Here is a 19,632-nt window from a genome sequence, read left to right as displayed (position 1 = left end):
GGCATCGCGGGGAATGCTGACCTCTCCAAGGCCAGGGCTCAGTCACCTCCTGGGCCTGACCTGGAAGCGGACACCTGATTGTGGGGCAAAAGGAACTACGAGAGGGTGTGCTCCTGAGGCCTGGTCCCAGCTCCTGGCAGGGGCAGCCCGCCCTGTCACCCCCGAGAGCGATGCCATCAGAGCTGGCATTTCCATGGCTGACCTACACTGCCCGGGGCCTGACAATAAAGTTATTCTGCTCAGGTGTATCACATTACTTCCCCCTCAAGCACCACCGCCACCCCTGCCGTGTGGCCTGCCTCAATGGCCAACCAGGCTGAGAAGGCATTGAGCATGGCTGCCACTTGGAAAGCTTTCACTGAATACAGTCTCAGGGCATCTGTGCTTTTCATCTGTTTCCCTTAAGCACTTTAGGCAACCTGCTTCATGAGTTGGTGCCCAGGGGTATGCTGAAATGTTTGGAAAAATACCAACTGAAAATGGAAAGAATTATTAGTAAAAGAATCACTTTACACCACCAATGGTAAAAATAGGAAAAGGGAAAAAATAAATCCATATACATGATATATGGGTTTTGAGGGAGGTGATTCATTATAAATAAAAGTCATTAAAAAGGAACTTTTTATTTCCCTCATTATTCAATCGTATAGCAAAATATAAAAATATAAAAATATATGGCAATCTTAGTGCCTCAAACAAAATTGGTGTTCCTAACCCTTCAATGTCACCTCGTCTTTATCCATGTCATATTTAAAGCTCCGCGTTGGGAACGCGCCGCCTGAGCCGTGGAGGCCCTGGGATCTATGAAGCACGCAGCGCAGGCCCCGCTGGGCCGCACGCGCCAACCCGGCTCCTGCTGTCTGCATGCGCTTGTGCCACCCGTCCCCAGACACTCCGCATGGGCTTCCTGCAGCTGACCGAACCGGCTCACGTGGCAAAGACTTTCCAGTCTGAGAATCAGCTCCCACCTGTCCCGCTGACCCGTGGCTGCGGGCACACGATAGCAGAGGCAGCGCGCACAGCGAGGGCTTCGCAGCAGCGGGGCCAGGACCTGCGTGGCAAGCACAGTGCGAGCCCAGCTGGGCTGCCCGTGAAGGCCACCCTCGGCAGAGAGACGCGGGCCCGAGCAGCAGGAGGGCGGAGGCGCACAGAGCGGGCCAGCGGCACCCACAGCAGGGGGCAGGGGCCACGCGCGTTGCCAAGCGCCGGTCGGTCCGACCACTCAGCCGGGGCAGCCAGCGGGGACGCGTGAGTACCTTTCTGTGGCCGGGCTTGGGGAAGGAGTAGGATTTGATCCTGGAGATTATTCCACCTGCTGTCCAAGCCTAGAAACCGTAACAGCGAAGAGGGAGAGTCAGGGTGTGAGAACAGAAGACAGCCGATGGTCACAACACGCTGCTCTAACTCGCTCTCCAACCACAAAGCCAGAGCCTCCGGCTTGTGCCGCGTGACCCGCTCCTGACCATGAGGAATTCTGCGAGGGGAGCTGGGCGCCCGAGCTAAGGACCTGGACATCGCTTGGGGGCCATTTTCCACAAAAGGCTACACAATCGGGGCTGTTCATGAAACTGCCCGTGTTCAGGGAGCTGTGACGCTGCAGGCTGCAGGCCAATCACCCAGAGAGTGAGGGCGCCCCTGCCAGCCACTGCGCTCCTCCTCGGGCGGCGGGGGAGGGGGGGGGGGAGGTCACCGCGGGAACACGGCTGTGCACCCTCCTTCTGAGCATCAGTCAGTAAGCAGCCGTTCCGAGCACCTGGCTCTGAAGCCGTTGGTGACCACGGCTAACAGAGGGCTTGGGTTCTGAGTTCCAGCGCCATCCGCCCTGGAGGAAGGGCCCGGTCTCACGGAGCACACGTGGGCAAGTGGAGCTGACTGGCCAGGAGCCGCCGAGAAGGCAGACTACAATGACCCTCAAAGGTGCTCTACCTCAGACGCTGCCCCTGGAGTTCTCTGACACTCAGCGAATCCCAGGCCCCCCTGGCGGCCAGTGCTGCCCGGAGTGCACGCCGCTTGCTGCGGGCGTTTAAGGGTGAGCAGAAAACCAGTGAGGTGCGGGCGCATAGCTTGCACTGGGCAATTTTTACACTTCCCAGATGACATGGGGGGAACCAAAGGCCCACTCCAAAGGGAGCAGGAGCCGGTTCACGCTGAGTGAGAAACCGTGTCGGCTCCTAGCAGTCTGGAATTCGCTCTCTTTGGGGGCGTCCGGCACATTTCGGACAAACCCATGAGAAGTATGGACAGGCCACCTTCTCACCTCCTCCTGGCATGGAGGGAGGTGGGTTCTGGCCCCGTGGTGGCATCCCCGCTGCTCTGAGGCTCCTCACTGACCATCCAGCACTGCCCCTCGGCCTTCCTCGGAGGTCCGGGCGAGCAGCCTCGGGCAGGGCCTGCCTCCCCTAACACTGTCCTGGCTGACGGAACCCGACGGATCGGCCACAGCACACGGAGACGTCCTGTACCCGGCGTGTTCCGCCCGCCGTGCGGGTCGTGCCGTGGGCCCATAGACGGCTCAGACTGAGCCTGAACAGCATGTCACCATTTCTCAAATCTGCCGGGAGGCATATTTCTGATTTAACACCGGGCTTCATGGTCGTTTTTATACCTTTAGGAAATGGAGAGAATTTAACCCCCAAAACGTTAACTTGGCTAGCCTGGGACTGGGCTGACCTAGCGGACACCAGCAGTGCGTTCACCAAGCGTAATGGAAACCATGGTTACAGGCTCCTGGGAGCCCAGCGTGCCTTTCCTGACCTCCCTGCCCCGCGTCCCGCCGTGGAATTCCCAGGAACACTTACCGCAGGGCTGGCACCGTGGGGCTGTGGGCGGCCTCCAAAATTCACATTTCCTGGCAAGGAAGGGGATGGTTACTGCTCGCCCGAAGCACCAGGACCCCCTCCGAGACCAGGCCTCGACCGCAAAGCGCGGCTGCTGGGGAGCATGCGGCGTCTGCACACACTCCTCATACTATCTCCATTCCACATCTCACCCCTGCGATTAGCACTAGTTTTTTAAAGTTAAAGGTATTCTCTATTGTTTAATCAATGATATATGTAAAGTGGGAGAAATCTGACATTTTTAATCAATCACTCAGTAAAAACAAAGCCTCATCCTCCTTGACTTTGCAAAGGTGGAATCTGAAACACGGCTGGTGATTATGGCATTATCATTATTATCTAAAAGATGGAAATCCCAATGTCTTCGTCACTCACCCGCTTGCCCGCCGATTTTTTGACATGGAACTGTAAGGACTCGTAGCAAACCATCTGGTTTATAAGAATAATGTTCGACCAGCTGGAAGAGAAGAGGTAAGAAAGTGCACTGAGGTGGAGGAAAGGGAGTCGAACCTGGAGCAGCTAGCTCCCCTCTCAGACTTTAAAAGTGATCCAGCCAAAACCGGTTTGGCTGAGTGGATAGAGCGTCGGCCTGCGGACTGAAAGGTCCCAGGTTCGATTCCGGTCAAGGGCATGTACCTTGGTTGCGGGCACATCCCCAGTGGTGGGTGTGCGGGAGGCAGCTGGTCGATGCTTCTAACTCTCTATCCCTCTCTCTTCCTCTCTGTAAAAAGTCAATAAGATATATTTTAAAAAAAAAATGTGATCCAAAGACAACCCTTCACTTCCTTGGCGTGTCTGCCTGACCCTCCCGTGTCTCTCTCCTCCCACCCTCAGACCAGGACAGATGTCCACAGGCCGCCTCCCGTCGGGATCTCCTCTCTCTCTCTTTCTCTCTCTCTCTCTCTCTCTCTCTCTCTCTCTCTCTGGTAGTAAGTTCCATACCAGGATTTGCTCACATGCTCTACATCTGGGTGATGTAAGCTCAGCAGTCAGCCCTTCTGCCAGCACGGCTTCGCCAGGCCCTGAGAGAGGACGGGGTAGACGATGTGAGTGGACACCCTGTTCCTGCCCTGAAGTGCTTCCTTCCTTGGTGGATAGAGAAATAGTGAGGACTGCTGTTAACAGTGCTGTGGGCCAAGACTTCGGAGGGACCAAGTCATTCCGCCCAAAAGTTTCAGAGAGAAGCCACCACAGTACAGGTGACAGGAGCCGGGACATGGGGAAAGGTGGCCTTTTGGAAAATAACCTTATATTCACAGGACCTGGGCATCTTTGGCTAATGGTTCCCAGAAAACTATGATTATGATGTCTAATTTCTACATTAAAAGTAAATTCATGCAAATGGATTTATTTTTATCTTATCAAAACTATGCAGTAAGACAGCCCTGAGCCCTGGCCTGTGTGGCTCAGTGGGTTAAGCATCATCCCGTGGACCGGAAGGTTGGTGGTTTGATTCCAGGTCAGGGCACAGGCCTGGGTTGTGGGCTTGATCCAAAGGGGGAAGGGGCGGTGAGCAGGATACAGATCGATGTTCCGCTCTCACCTCAATGTTTCTCTCTCCCCCTTGCTCTCTCTCTAAAAATCAATAAAAAAATCTTAAAGAAAAAGACAGTCCTTCCTTATATTTCACCTTTTCTTTTCTCATAACAGATATTTTCTCTTCAGACAAGCTAAAATATTCATATCTGTCTGTTTATTGGTACCTTTCCAGTCCTCAAACTTACCCACTTGTGTGAATGTTTGTTGAATGAATATATTTTATCCTTCCAGGTGACATTCTTTTTCAAAATGTTAACTATTGTGGTAAGAACACAACATGGAATCTACCCTCCTAATGCACGCTTCAATCTGATCAGCCCTCACCTGCTGCTGGGAGGACCTCAGAGCGCCCCCTGTCTGTTAAGTGCAGTGGTGTGTTCTCAGGCCAGGAGTGTTGAGGTTCCCTAAAACAAGGGAGACATCCCGCCATCTCTCCAGCGTCACTGTGTTTTCAGACAACCTATTCTACAAGGGAGGCTGGGGTGGGTGGACCCGTAGGGACTTCCCCCTTGGGCAGGGGTCTGCAAACATTTCTCGTCAAGGGCGAGATAGTGATATTTCTGTTTTTTTTTTTCAGGCCACATGCCATCTCGGTCACAATTTAAAACAATCCTCTAAAGTGCAATAGCCACTTGCATCAGGGACTGCACCAAGCCAGGCCGGGGACCAGCTTCGGCTCCTGCTTGCTGACTCCTGCGCTGCAGTCGGGAGTACTAGTGTAGGAATTACCAACAGAAACAGCGCGGCCACCTGGGTGGGGCTGGCACAGAGGCACCTTACATTGCTATGGAGAAAACCCATGGAATCACACCTATAAAAACAAAGGCAGGTCTTTCTTAAACACGGTGGCTAGACAATAGACAATGGGAGGGATTAATTAGGGCTGAATACTATACTATGCCAGAGAAATCCATAAACATGGGACAGCATCTCGGGAAGGGTCTTCCCAACAAGCGAGCTGTTCAGCACTGTGGCAGCGACGGACTCTGAAACTGAGGGGACGTGCAGGGGAAAGCAGTCACATGCCCGACATCGCGTGGAATCAAGAGACTCTGGTGGAAAATGAATACCGCCAGGCAGAACTCCACTCATCTCTTTAATTTGCAGTGGACTACTTGATAGGCTAAATGCTCTTTCAAAGTGATACCGTTAAAATAAAGCATAAAATAAAATATACCATGAAAATAAAGCATAAAATAAAATAAAATATACCTTAAAATGGTCAAGAATGAGTCATATGCTAATGAGCTACAAACCAAAAGACAAGGTCAATGTCATAAATGACATGGATAGTGTAACACCCAGCGTTTGGAAAAGAAGCGTTTCTTTTTCTAATCACAGCATTCGGCCCAACACCCGAGGTGGTGGTACTGTAAGTGCACTGAGGTCAGGAGGGTCCCGGTCTCAGTATTTAGAGGCAGGATTCTGAGTTGGGACCTCTGGTTGCTGTTCCCACACGAGACTCCTGGCCAGGCCTGGGAGCAGCTGTTTGCTCACATCCCTCACCCACAGGAGCGCACGCAGCTGCTGCTCCGGGCGGCAGAGCCTGGCCTCTCGGTATCTCCCCACATGCTTTGCTAAAATCACACGTGCAGTGCCGTCATCCCTTCCCACGGCTGTGATTTAAAATAAAGGCAAGCTAGGCAAGCCCATGGCAGCCCTGAACACAGCGGCGAGCGGGGTCAGTGCTCACTGCGCCTGAGCAAGCCCCGCATGGCGAGTGCTTAGGGTTGCCGGCAGCCGGCCAGGACTGAACTCGGCCATGAGCGATGACAGCCCGCAGGCGGTGGCCGGCACAGAGATGCTGCCTCACTGTCTGAGGCTCTTCATTTCAATGGAGGCTCACTTTGAAGCAAGAACGGCACTGACATCTTACATTCAACTCAGCCTCTCCCAACTCAAACACGTCTGGTCGGCCACCTCCATCCCTCCTCCCCGCCAAGCACGCTGTATTTGTGTGTATCTGTCTTCACGGCTGTTTTCTCCCCGCAGTGCCTCCCAGCTGCACGCACACAGCCCAGAGCGCCGCCGGAGGTTCCCAGTCCTGGCGGGGCCCGGAGAAGCTACAGAACCTCTGGAGCCGCCTGAACCTCAGGAGGACCCTAGACCAGCGCTTCCCATACTTGGGTGTTGGTGCTTGGCCCCTGGAGCTGGGAGCAGGCCCTGGCTGGGCAGGTCTCGGGCAGGGACCCCCGGGGGCTTCCTCGCAGGCTCTGGGGCGGTTCCCTCACTGCCGGGATGGACGGGTACCTGCCAGAGCGTATCAAACTTCTTCCCGTCGGGGATGGAGAGCTTCCCCGTCTTGTCCTTGTCGATGCGGTAGTGCAGCACTCTGCCCTCATGCAGCAGGCACAGGGCGTAGGACCCGTTGTTGTCCCGGGCCCTGATCCTGGAAGACAGGAAGAGCCAGTCACTCCTGACCCCGACCCCACCCCTGGCAGGAAAAGTGCCCCGGGCCGGCTGCCGGCCACAGCGCCCCCACCTCAGGCTCAAGGGCTTTGCCCACCGTGCCCAGGGAGGGCCACACAGAGCTCCGTGACACCACGAGCTTGTGACGAAGACGTCCCGGGCCTGGGCTGGACCCGGCTGGGCATCAGAGAGGCTGCGGTTCCCTGGGCGCAGAGCCGCTCAGGCTCCAGCTCTGAGACCCACAGGCCCCGAGGCGGGCAGGGCTTCAGCCTTCCACCACCTCCTCTCTCTACTGAGGGCAGAGGCCCAGCCGCCGCTCCCACCAGCTCGGCACAGGCTGGGGGTGATGCACATCTTGCTGGGAACTTGGGGGCCACCCCCAGGGTGGCTCACGCTCTCCCTTCTGCAGGAGGGACTTCATGGTTGTTGCACAGGACGCAGTGAGAGGAACCCCGGGAGAAGGGAAGGTCACCCACTGTGGGTGGGAGTGACCGGCAAAATCAGGGACTGCCCTGTTCTGCTTCCGCATCCTGGTGGGGGTCACTGGGTGACCCCTTCCCTCATGCAGTGCACGAGAGGGGGGCTTCTGCCCACAGCGGGGCGAGCCCCCTGGGAAGGCCGGGGGGGCTGCAGAGGAACGGGATGGGCGGGACCTCCCCAACTGAGCTGCTTAGCCACCCCGCTCTCAGCCCATTCTCCCCTTCTAGCAGCTGGAGCCTGTTGGGTCATGAGAGCGGAGAGGGGTGAGTCCAGACGTGCTGGACAGCTGGGCAGTCCTGGCATTTCCTACAATGAGGGGACTGAGGCCCCAACGCTCAGGGCCCATGTGCACTGCATCCTGGGAGAGCTCCCATGTGCCCACCTGCCTGGCCTTCTATGTTTGGGGGACATTTGTGATGCCTCCTCCCAGCTGTGAGCGGTCACCCCATGAGGTAGGCATTGGAAACAGTCATGGCCATATTTTCCCGTCGTCGCTCCTATAGATTCTTCTCAAAAGCTAACCCAAGACTTGAGAGCTGAGCTGTGGTGTGTGGGGTGGAACTGGTTAAAAAATAAAGCTCTCCAGTCCTGCTGGGCTGTGCGTGATGGATGGGCTCCCGCCACGCCTGCGGCTCGGCGGCTGGTGCAGGTGGAGGGACAGCCCTTCCTGCCCCCTCGCCAGCCCAGGACCCTGAGTGGCCCGTGGCCCATGGAGGCCAGATGGTTGTTGTCAAACTACGAACCAACCACACAGAAAAGACCGAACAGGCTGTCACATGGGGGAGAACGAGCCCACTTCACATGTGGCGCACAGCACCGGCTATTTCTGTTTATTATATAAGCACTAGAGGCCTGATGCACAAAGATTCGTGCAAGAATGGGCTTCCTTCCCTTGGCTGCCGGCACCGCCTTTGCTCTAGCCCGGAGCCGTCTTTCCACCTTCCCACGCTGTCCTGAGGCCCAGAGTGTCTGAGGCAGTGCGGAACGTCATGGCGACGATGCAAGTGTCCCACCACCGGCCATTCGGTGCCTGCATATGCAAATTAACCCACCATCTTTGTTGGGTTAATTTGCATACTCACTCCTGATTGGCTGGTGGGCGTCGTGAAGGCATGGTCAATTTGCATATTTTTCCTTTGTTAGTGTAGATTAGTGTGAACAAGCAGGAGAGCTGGGCGGTCTAAGGAGCTACATCAACTGCTAAGACTACTAGTAAGCATTGAGAACATATGCGCCCAGTGTGACAGCAGTGGGAGCCCAGTGTCCACGGGCCACTCCCAACATCCCTGCCCTTTGACCTCGGCGTCCTGGAATAGTACACGGGCTCTGAGCTCTGGTCTCCAGGCTTATGTCCCATCTCCCCCTGGCCTTGTGTCTTGATGGACTCCCTCTTAAACTGAGACAGAGGATCACAGGTTGCCCAGGGACAGAGTGCAGTCACCTCGCTAGAGCTCTGGGAAATGCTAATTAAGACCACAATAAAGAAATGGACCCAGGCACACCGTTCCAACAGGCAAACGCTCAAAGGCTCGATCATACTAAGTGCTGCTGAGAATGGGGCCGCCAGCTCCGTGGTGTCCTGCTGGAGGGCGTGTGAATCTAGCCATTTTGGAAAACGGGCATTTTCTACTGAGATCGAACCTACTCATCCTGAGCCAGCAGTCCCTGCCGGGTCTGCACTCTGCACCCCACAAGTGCCTGCAGTCCTCAGAAGCCGCTCACTGACCCCAACGGCAGCGGGAGCAAACACCCGTGGGCGCTCACACACAGACAGAGCAGAGCAGCAGGACCAGCACAGGCGCTCGGCGCGGCTCTCCCGGCGCCACACGCACCCAGCTCCCCCGCAGCCCAGAGGGTGCACTGGTCTCAGGTGGTGAAATAAAAAAAAAAAAGTGAAACCCAGGAAGAAGACAGAAGGCCTGCTGGACACGAGCCCCGGAGTGGCGGGGTGTGAGCAGGACCTGCTGTGATGTGGTGCTCCTGTCCTGACTCGGCGGTGCTGGCTCGGTGCTGGCTCGGTGCTGGCTCACAAAGGCACACGGAGGGGCCCACGCTCCTGGGTGACATTTCATTGTGAAACAGGATGAAGAGCTGTGCAAGGGGGAGCGGGTGCTTTCTGCTTGTGGACCAGTGGCTGCTGGGAGGCATCCTTTCCTTGAGGCTCCGCAGGGCACAGGGCCCAGGACGGTCTCGCCCAAACTCCAGCCACACGGCCTGTGCCGGGCCCAGGACACAGCGCGACCACAGCCTGGAGCAGCTGTGAGGACCAGGCCTGGCCGGCGTGGCCCTGCAGCCTGGGCGGCCGCAGCTGGCAGGAAGCGAGGGCACAGAAGGGAAACCCACAGGCCCAGCAGCTGGAGGCGGCACAGACCAGAGGCTGGGGACATTAACGGCCAGCAATGGGGAGGTGCCTGCTGCGGGGCAGGTCCTGGCTGTTTTAATCTAAAAGATGGGAAACACTGGCTCGGAAGCTGCGGTGGCTCTCACGGCCCCGCTCCTCAGGAGAGTGCGCTGCGCCCACACCCACCGCGTGTGCCACACGTGTGCCACACAGGCGCCAGGGAAGGGACGCTCAGGATGCCACCTCCAGCCTCAGTGCCGAGCCCTCGGGCATACGTGTCCACGGAAACCCTCGGGTGCTTTTCTCCACGCGTCTCCTGGGAGAGCCACGCTCACGACAGCCTTGTGTTCTGGGGTCACCGCTTTGAACTGGAGCGGGCTGTGCAGGGCCTGACTGGCTGGGGCCTGTCTTGGTGTCATGCAGGATGAACACTCTGCTCGGAGGGAGGCAGGAAGCTCCCTCCCCCAAGGCGCAGTCGCAGGCTCTGTGATGGGCAGGGGAGGTGGGAGCAAGGCCGGTTCTGCAAGGAGGGCTGACTCCGAGGCCCTCCTCTATCGGAGAGAACGCGCCCTGGTGATGCCCAGACACTGCGGGAGGGAGGACCCCGGAGGCAGGGGACCCTTAAGGCTGTCTCTACCCACCAAGGTCCCATGGCATTTCAGTGTCTGCTGCTGACAGAGCAGAATAGCGGGGCCCACCCCAGCCCACCAGGCACTCCTATTCTCCTTCCCATTGTGCGTGGCAGAGCAGAGCGTGGCTGGCTGGAGGGGAAGGAGGCGCCTGGGACGGGCAGTGTGCCTGCGATGATGGCCACCGTGGTCTGTGCAGACAGAAGCAGGGAGCCCACGGCAGCTTCCACCCTCCCATCCAGGCCCAACACGGCATCAGGCGGTCAAATATTGCCACAGGGGGCCCAGCAGCGCCTTCTCAGGGAGTCAGCGTGGGAGCCGGGCCGGAGCGTGTAGGAGTGGCCTGCTGGGCAGTGAGCAGGCTGGTGTGAGGAGAGCCCCAACTCAGGGGAGGCACAGCCCTAACGACACAGAAGGCATAAGAAATGCAACATCTCGGTGCAACGGCCTTGCACCATCGCCAAGTGCAGGCGCACGCGCTTTCCATGTGACAGAGGACAGGGCAGAGCACAGCCCACGCCTGGCCGGGCCAGCTTCTCCCCCACGGCTGCCTTCCAAAGGCTGTGCCACAGCCCCGCTCCCTCCCGCTGTGCGCGGGTTCACCAGGGGGGACCGGGTCAGTCTTCTCTGTCAGCTTTGTGGGGACCTTGGTCGGACTGATGAACTGATACTGACATCCGTCCACCACCCGCTTTGACCGTTTTACTTCAGACAGTTCGGGACTGCTGATGCCAGCCTGCACGCACAGCCACACCTGTCACGTGAAATGGTGGCCTTTGACCAACGATAGTGGCACGTGACGGTGCTGATAGGGTCAAGCTTTGATTTTCACATCTGAGGCTCAAGACAGCCACATGCTGTTCTGTTCATCAATGAGCAAGGATAAAATTTTTCTAAACCCACATTTGCTTTTGAAATTTAAGGATATAGCAAAAAGTGAGTTGAAATTTGAGCAGTGAGAAGTGAGTGGCAAGTAGCAAAAAAAAATGTGAGTTTGGCCCAAGGGCCATGCCCAATATTAGCACTGCAGTGGACAGAGGGCCAGCACCTGGGCCATCAGCCAGGGGACAGGCCGAGAGCCCCGCATTAGAGCACAGACCTGTGGAGGAGGGAACCTCGTCAGCTCTGGAGAACAGCGTTCCCCGGTAGGATATGCCAGGTCCCCACAGATGAATAGTGATCAAGTACGGGCACTAAAAGGTCACCCAAAACTTCAGGAAACATGAGTTATGAGAGGGCACAGGGAGAGGAAGAGAGCAGGAGAGACGGAGATTTACACCCCCCTGGACTTGAGAGAGGCCTGAAGAGAGAAGTAGGGACTGATCCGTTGCCTTTGTGGCAGTTTTTGACCAGCACTTGCCTCTCTCTTTCTCTCCCAGTCTGGCCAGCAGCCGTGCCTCCATTTCTCTCCAGGACTCCACCGGGGCTGCTGATCAGCCCCCACTTTCTGATCAGGCCCCGATGATAGGCCCAGAGACGCTGACTGGCACAGAAATTGACCAATCAGAACCAAATCTGGGGGCTTAGAGGTGTTTCTGTCCAGAGAGAGCAATGGATCCCGAGGCTGGCTCCAGCAATGGACTTTGCAAATCTACAGAAAGTGCTCATCAGTGACAGCCTGGACCCTTGCTGCCGAAGATCCTGCAAGATGGAGGTTGGTGGAGAAGCAGAACCTGAGCAAAGAGGAGCTGATAGCCGAGCTGCAGGACTGTGAAGGCCTTATCCTCCGCTCGGCCACCAAGGTGACCGTGGATGTCATCAATGCATCAGAGAAGCTCCAGGTGGTGGGCAGGGCCAGCACCGGCGTGTACAACATGGATCTGGAGGCCGCCATGAGGAAGGGCATCCTGGTCATGAACACGCCCAATGGGAACAGTCTTAGTGCTGCAGAGCTCACCTGTGGAATGATCATGTGTCTGGCCAGGCAGATTCCCCAGGCAACGGCTTCGATGAAGGATGTCAAATGGGACCGAAATAAGTTCATGGGGACCGAGTTGAATGGAAAGACCCTGGGAATTCTTGGCCTGGGGAGGATCGGGAGAGAGGTGGCCGTCCGGATGCAGTCCTTTGGGATGAAGACTGTAGGGTACGACCCCATCATCTCACCAGCGGTCTAGGCCTCCTTCGGCGTTCAACAGCTGCCCCTGAAGGAGATCTGGCTCCTCTGTGACTTCATCACTGTGCACACCCCTCTCCTGCCCTCCACGACAGGCCTGCTGAACGACAGCACCTTCGCCCTGTGCAAGAAGGGCGTGCGCATGGTGAACTGCGCCCGCAGAGGGATCATGGATGAGGGCGCCCTGCTCCGGGTCCTGCAGTGTTCGGGCGCAGTGCTGGATGTGTTCCCGGAGGAGCCGCCTCGGGACCGTGCCTTGGTGGACCACGAGAACGTCATCAGCTGCCCCCACCTGGGCGTCAGCACCAAGGAGGCCCAGAGCCGCTGTGGGGAGGAGATCGCTGTCCAGTTCGTGGACATGGTGAAGGGGAGAGCCCTCGCAGGGGTCGTGAATGCCCAGGCCCTTACCAGCACCTTTTCTACGCACACCAAACCTTGGATCAGTCTGGCAGAAGCTCTGGGGACTCTTATGCGAGCCTGGGCAGGGTTCCCCAAAGGGACCATCCAGGCGGTAATGCAGGGCTTATCCTTGAAGAATGCTGGGAACTGCCTGAGCCTGCAGTCATTGTCGGCCTCCTCAAAGACACTTCTAATCATGCGGATGTGAACTTGGTGAACGCCAAGCTGCTGGTGAAGGAGGCTGGCCTCAATGTAACCACCTCCCATAACTCCACTGTGCCAGGGGAGTAAGGATGTGGGGAAGGCCTCCTGTGTGTGGCCCTGGCAGGTGCCCCCTACCATGCTGTGGGCTTTGTCCAGGGCACCACACCTGTGCTGCAGGCACTCAACAGAGCTGCCTTCAGACCAGAAGTGCCTCTCCACAGGCGTCTGCCCCTGCTCCTGTTCTGGGCTCAGCCCTCCAACCCTGCCATGCTGCCTATCATGATTGGGCTCCTGGCAGAGGCAGGCATACAGTTGGTGTCCTACCAGACCTCGGTGGTGTCCTATGGGGAGACCTGCACCTCATGGGCATTTCCTCCCTGCTGCTGGCCTGGACGCCTGGAAGCAGCATGTGACTGAGGCCTTTCAGTTTCATTTCTGACCTTGGGGCTCCCCAGGACCAGCCTTGGGGGCTTTGTGATCAACATTGACAGGTCACCTTCCCGGGGCTGACACCACTTATGTGGTCTGACCCCTGTGATAACCACTTAATAAACAGCCCACTCTCCCCTGCCCCACCCCCCAAAAAAAAGAAAGAACCAAATCTGGGTCAACTTGAGGAGCCAATGGCTGCCTAGGAGGCGGAGCTTTTGATGCTGACTGGCATAGAAACTGATCAATGAGAAACAAATCTGGGTCAACTGTGAGGAGCCAATGGCTGCCTAGGAGGAGGAGCTTTTGACACTGACTGGCATAGAAACTAACCAATCAGAACCAAATCTGGGTCAACTGTGAGGAGCCAATGGCTGCCTAGAAGGCAGACCTTTTGACGCTGACTAGCATAGAAACCAACCAATCAGAACCAAATTGGCCAGCAGAGTAGGGCAGTTGGGGGCGAGATCAGGCTGGCAGGAGAGGGCAGTTAGGGGCGATCAGGTAGGTAGGCAGAGGCAGTTAGGGGTGATCAGGCAGGCAGGCAGAGGCAGTTAGGGGCGATCAGGGAGGCAGGCAGAGGGTTTAGGGGCAATCAGGCAGGCAGGCAGAGGTAGTTAGGGGCGATCAGGCAGGCAGGCAGGTGAGCAGTTAGGAGCCAGTGGTCCCAGATTGTAAGAGGGATGTCTGACTGCCTCTGCCTGCCTGATCTCACCCCAATCTCACAGGGATTGGGCCTAAACCAGCAGTCGGACATCCCCCAAGGGGTTCCCAATTGGAGAAGGTACAGGCTAGGCTGAGGGAGCCCTCCCCCTCCGTGCATGAATTTCATGCACCAGGCCACTAGTGTTTTTAATAAGAGCTTCTGAAGAAATAAATGGTAAAATATAAATTCATATATGAAGGAAAAGTATCTGAGTATTTTCTAGAAATGATGAGAGAAAAGAATCTGTAATTGTGAGAAGCACAAAAACCTGACCACCACTGGCTTAAACTTATGCACATTACCTAATTCAACCCCAACACAACTCAGTTAAAACACTAGCTTCCCCATCCTATCATGGAGCAAACCGAGGACAGAGACATGAATTAAGTGGTCTTCACAGAGCTAGTGTTTGGGCTGTCGGACATCATGGCCTGAGTTTCCTTACTATCTCACTTAAGTTTTTACTAATAGAAGCAATTTTAAGGTTATCTATGCCAACCCATCAAATAACACAGAATTTGGGTTGTGTTGCACATACGGTTAGAGTCACCCCCTCCCCCCCGCCCCAATGAACTCTGAAAAATCTCAAATGATCATTATTCTTAACCTCGCTTAAGTGGGTACTAGATATCTCCAACAGGCCTCAATGTGGTCCCCAGACCAGCAGCATCAGCATGCCTTGGGAACTTGTTAGAAATGCAAATTCTTGAGCCATAATCCAAACCTAGTGAGTTAAAATCCAGACCCAGTAATCTATGCCTTTAAGCCCCTCCAGTGGTTCCCCCACACACAGAAGGTTGAGAACCACTGCTCACATCATGTTGGGATTCTGTATCCATCTTGTGGAACACAACTGGAGGTACAGCTCTCATTCATCATCCTTTATCCTGATTGACATGTTTCCTTGCCCGTAGGGAATACTAGTACAAGTATCTGTTCTTACAAGCCGTCTAACCATCCCTGAGACATGTGCCGCACTGGGAATACTTCTTTGTGGCTACCTTTCGCTGAGCTGCACTTGCACTGAAAAATGTTCCCACTATGTATCCATTCCAAAGGGAGGCGTCCACCTGCAATCCAGTCCACCTGTGGGGAGGGAGGGGAGGACGTTGGGGAAGGAATTGTTCTAATAGTCGAGGGGGACAGGGATGCCCTCCGGTGTCCCTGAGCCAGGTCCGTCCTGGACAAAGGCTCTGATTTGCACTCCTCTGATTCTGGTGGTCACAAGCCTTTTCCTTAGAGAGCCCTGGCACTGGGGTTCTGTATCCATGACACCTCTAGGCCCCAGGTGTGTACAGAAGAGTGCACTTACTGGACCATCTGTGCATCTTGCTCACTGCTTCACTGCAGCGCCTCCCACAGGGCCCCGCAGTGGGAGGCATGAGCGGGTGAGTAAGTGTGTGTGTGTGTGTGTGGAAGGACAGAGAATGGCAAGGATGCGGGGAGGAAGGAAGGAGGGAGAGGAAGTCATGGGAGCTAACACAGAAGGCATGGCTCAAAGACTGAAGTGCTGATTTCCCCTAGAGCAGTGGTCGGCAAACTCATTAGTCAACAGAGCCAAATATCAACAGTACAACGATTGAAATTTCTTTTGAAAGCCAAATTTTTTAAACTTAAACTATATAGGTAGGTACATTGTTATTAACTTAATTAGGGTACTCCTAAGCTGGCCTTTGTTAAAAACTCAAGGGGCCAAAGAGCCGTATGTGGCTCGCGAGCCCCAGTTTGCCAACCACTGCCCTAGAGTATGGACAGAAAGGTCAGGGCCCCTGGATTTCAGACGCAGGGCGTTTAAGAGCCGGCCACGCAGACCCGTCAGCTGTCCCCGGGGGACGCGACCACGGATGCCTCTGCAGGGCAAACCACACCTGTCCTTGGCCCCTGCGCGGAGGCCTCTGTGTGCGGGACCAGAGGCCCCGGGGACGCTTTAACTAACACACTGGAGAGCTGCCCTGGGAAGATGGGAAGGGAGTGTGTCTAAGGGTCCCGCCCATCGAGTGCAGCAACCACAGGCCAGCGCCGTGCTGAGGCCCGCACCGCCGAGGGGGGTAGGGGCAGTGAAGCCGCAGGCCACAGCGCCTGGCCTCCTTGCACTTGCCAAAACACGGGTCTCTCAGATCATGGAACTCAGACTCTCCCGGGCTTCCTCTCTGCCTCAGTTTCTCACATCCCTGTCCTGCAAACACTCTCAGCTACTGCATGGACAGCACCCTCTTCATTTCTCCAGACTTCGGTGCCTGATCTGACTTGCCTCTCAGCCGCCTCTCCTGGCAGGACCCTTGGGGCCGCTGCCCTGCACTGCCCCCACTCCGGGGCTTCAAGAGATCGGGGTCCGTCTCAGGACCTGACAAGTCTCCCAGGTGTGCCTGGCCCACCGGTGTGGCCCAGGAGGCTCTGCATGGCAGCACCCGCTCTCCGTTCTGCCATCTGCCCCGACCAGGAACCCACATCTCCTGTGACCTCCGCCTCCCACCCCTTCCCTTCCCGACTCCATGCCAGTGCTGCCTGGCACTCACAGGCATTTCCAAAACAACACCTGCAGTCAGCACCCGGGACTCGGCTCTGGATTTGTCAGAACTTCAGCCCCAAACGATAAAACATTTACTTGGGTATAATCACAAAGAAAATGACAACTCCTTTTCTTTCTCTTGCAGGACATGAAGTTTGGGGAGCATTTTCATGGTAACATTTTACGGAAGGAAACCAAGAGCGCAGCACCTGGCACGGAGGAGATGGCCACGCACCGGGAGCAGCACCGAGCCCGGGCCCTGGGCTGCCCTGGGCACACCGCACGGGCACTCCTGCCGGAGGGCCGGGCCTGCCGACCACAGCCTGCCCCTGCCCCCTGGCCTCCGGCCCAAGCAGGCCCAGCAATGTGACCACATGGCTCTAGGGTCTTATCTGATTGGTAAAAGATGCTTAATCATAACCACAGAAGACTGCTTTTCCTTCTACTCAACTTCCTTTCCAAAGCTGACAACAGACCTAAGAACGTGCCGGCATTCCCCAAGACGAGCGTGGGCCTGGGAGGTCTCCTCTCCTGTGAGCGGAAATGATGCAGCCAGTTATGACCGGACGAAGAGGCAAACACCGGCGGCCGCGTACGGAAAGGGAAGGTGCGAGCAGATGTGTCAGGCAGGTAAGTAAAACTTACGTCGTTTTTCTAAACTGTGTACGTCTACCAGCTTTAAAATGATGATTTATTGTGATCCTTTTCTTATTCTAAAAAATGTGTTTTGTGTTTTTTAAAGGTGGGTCTCCAAATTGTATATGCTTTGAACCCCACCGATCTTGGATCCTTCCCTTGGGGAAGGAATTCATAATTTTGGAAAAATAAGTTTGTTTCCCTTTCTAACAAATTTGGTTTTTGGTCACACCTGAGCTATGACTGATTTCTCAACATGGCCAAGTGCGCCATCATGCAAGCCCTCAGGGAGCCCAGGGCACCCATGGCCCCAGTCCCTGCTGTCACCAGCAAGGCGGGACCTGGGCCGGCACCTGTGGGTGCTCACAGGAGCGTCTCCTCTGCGCCCAGCCAGGCAGGTCCCACTGAACTTTAGTTGGATCTTCCCTGACACTTGCCCATACGTGGGCAGACCGACGTGCCCGCAGCCGGACCTCCCATTACCCAGGAGCCCCAGCACGCTCCTGCCTCAGGGCACCCACAGGCTACCCCCGCTGGGTGGCCCACTGCCTTCGGGTCTGCTCATGTCCCCTCGCACAGGCCCTTCCTCACCCCCAGCCCAGGACGGAGCAGGCACCTGGCAGCACCCCCGTTCCTGCGTCGATCCCCAGCACCTGTGCCGCTCCGTTCAAGGCCCCGCGTCCACTTCCCACTAAGAGGCAGGCTGCACAAGACACGTGCTGGTGCGGCTCACGCCTCCACCGTGCCCGGAGCAGTGCCGGCATTTCGTGCCCCAGACAGCTACGGACACCAGTGATGTGGGTCCGGAGAGGGACACGCAGTTTACATGGTTGAAAGGAGGCAGGAGACACGCTCTCAGGTGAACGTGAATGCGGCCGAGAAGAGTCCGTGGGGAGGAACCGCCGCTGCGGACCCCGGCCGTCCTGCCGCACCCGTCTCAAGGCTCGGTGGGCACGGCCTCCCCACGGCAGCACCTGCCCCGGGGGCACGCCCTCCCGGTCCTGCGAGCCCAAATGCCAGGGCCCGGACCAGCGAGAGGCAGAGGCCTGACTGGCTGTTGAGATGACGCAGTTTGGCTGATGAACACACTGAACGCCACGCCCACAGCCCCCTGCCATGTGCGTTGGAATCTACTCCTGAGAAGCTGGTGACAGTCCAGACCGCGGGAAGCAGTGCGGCCAGGTGCCACCGGGAGAAGGCCTCGCGCACAGGGCCTGCCGGCCGCCGCACCCACTCCCATCGCTCCCCACTGCCGCCGACCTGGCTCTCGGTGCTGGTTTTAAGGGGACTTTTAATAAGATGATGTGTTTAAGATCATTTCTTAAGTAAGAGGCCTTATGGTCAAGTCTAAGGAAAATGCTTTAAACAGAGACTTTAAAAATCATTGTACTTTGAGGGAAAGTTTACGAAGGCAGCTGGGATGACCCCACCTGCTCATGGCTGCCTGGCCGTGTCTGTCCAGGTGAGGGGGGCCTGCCCTGCGAAGCCCCAGTGAGCACCTCTGGGGGCCCCTAAGCCGGGCACACAGGAGAGTGGCCCTGCCAGCAGGCTGCGGAGTCGCCTTGGCCAGGCCCCTCGGGGCGTGGGGGACCTGCCCGAGACAGCTTCTTCCCTTCTCTGGGCCACGGACCCGCCCGAGGTGGCCTGTGTCTCCAGGACCCGACACGGAGGGTTCCCTGGCCTCTGCGGATAACAGTGAGCAGGATCGGGGCGCCCACCTCCCCCTGAGCTGAGGAGGCGAAGACCAGACGGCGGCGATCAAAGGCCTACACAGCCTGCGCTCCCGGCCCGGAGTCCCCAGGAAGACAGAGATGCAGGCTGAGACTGGCGAGCCCTGGACTGCCTCCTGATTAAACTACTGGCCACAGGCGTCACCATGCAGCCCAGCTTGCACCCAGAGCAGGCTCCGAGGCGGAGGAACAGCCTTTAAATGCTGTCCCCAGTGCCCGCCCGAGAGGAGGCTCCCTGAGGGGTCAGACTGGGCTAAACAAACGTGAGTGACAAGGGGCAGCTCAGACTGGAGACGCCCCGGAGCCCGCACGTGTCGGAAAAGACGCAGTACTTACAAAAACTTTCCGTTTGTCTTGGACCCGATCAGGACAATCTGCTCGGACTCGTCCCGGGAGATCTTCCCGTGGAACCAGGGCATCTTCTCGTGGGCGGTGGTGGCGATGAGCTTCTCCAGCTGCGGCTTCTGGCTGATGATGGCCTGCTCCAGCGCCTGGCCCTGCGGGCAGAGCTGCGCTCAGGAGGGGCCTCAGGCGCACCGAATGTGCGCGTGCGCTCCCTCGATAAATAAAGCCGGTAAGATCTGCGCAGTATCAAATACCTTCCAGGTGTAAACAGCAAAGTGGACTTCAGAACACTGAGACGTGTTGGCCTTCTGAAGGCCACACCA

General features: G+C 56.8%; 1 protein-coding gene and 1 pseudogene across 4 annotated transcripts in view; one reads left to right on the top strand and one right to left on the bottom strand.

Annotated features, from left to right (window-relative positions):
• Window positions 1-19,632, bottom strand: part of SYK (spleen associated tyrosine kinase) — an 80,619-nt gene that overhangs the window by 23,143 nt on the left and 37,844 nt on the right. For all 3 annotated transcript variants that reach the window (XM_079790969.1, XM_079790970.1, XM_079790971.1), the window contains exons 3-7: window positions 19,301-19,461; window positions 6,627-6,765; window positions 3,213-3,294; window positions 2,799-2,848; window positions 1,257-1,325 (exon numbers count right to left, since the gene is read on the bottom strand). In XM_079790969.1, the coding sequence (XP_079647095.1) occupies window positions 1,257-1,325; window positions 2,799-2,848; window positions 3,213-3,294; window positions 6,627-6,765; window positions 19,301-19,461 (501 nt within the window). The remainder of the gene's footprint in view (window positions 1-1,256; window positions 1,326-2,798; window positions 2,849-3,212; window positions 3,295-6,626; window positions 6,766-19,300; window positions 19,462-19,632) is intronic.
• LOC307111232 (D-3-phosphoglycerate dehydrogenase-like) lies at window positions 11,812-13,491 on the top strand (annotated as a pseudogene). Its single transcript has one exon. The product of its transcript is annotated as a D-3-phosphoglycerate dehydrogenase-like (transcript).

The sequence above is a fragment of the Cnephaeus nilssonii genome, assembly GCF_951640355.1.
Source record: "Cnephaeus nilssonii genome assembly, chromosome: 14".
In the NCBI taxonomy this organism is placed as follows: Eukaryota; Metazoa; Chordata; class Mammalia; order Chiroptera; family Vespertilionidae; genus Cnephaeus; species Cnephaeus nilssonii.
This window is presented reverse-complemented; position numbering and strand designations above follow the sequence as displayed.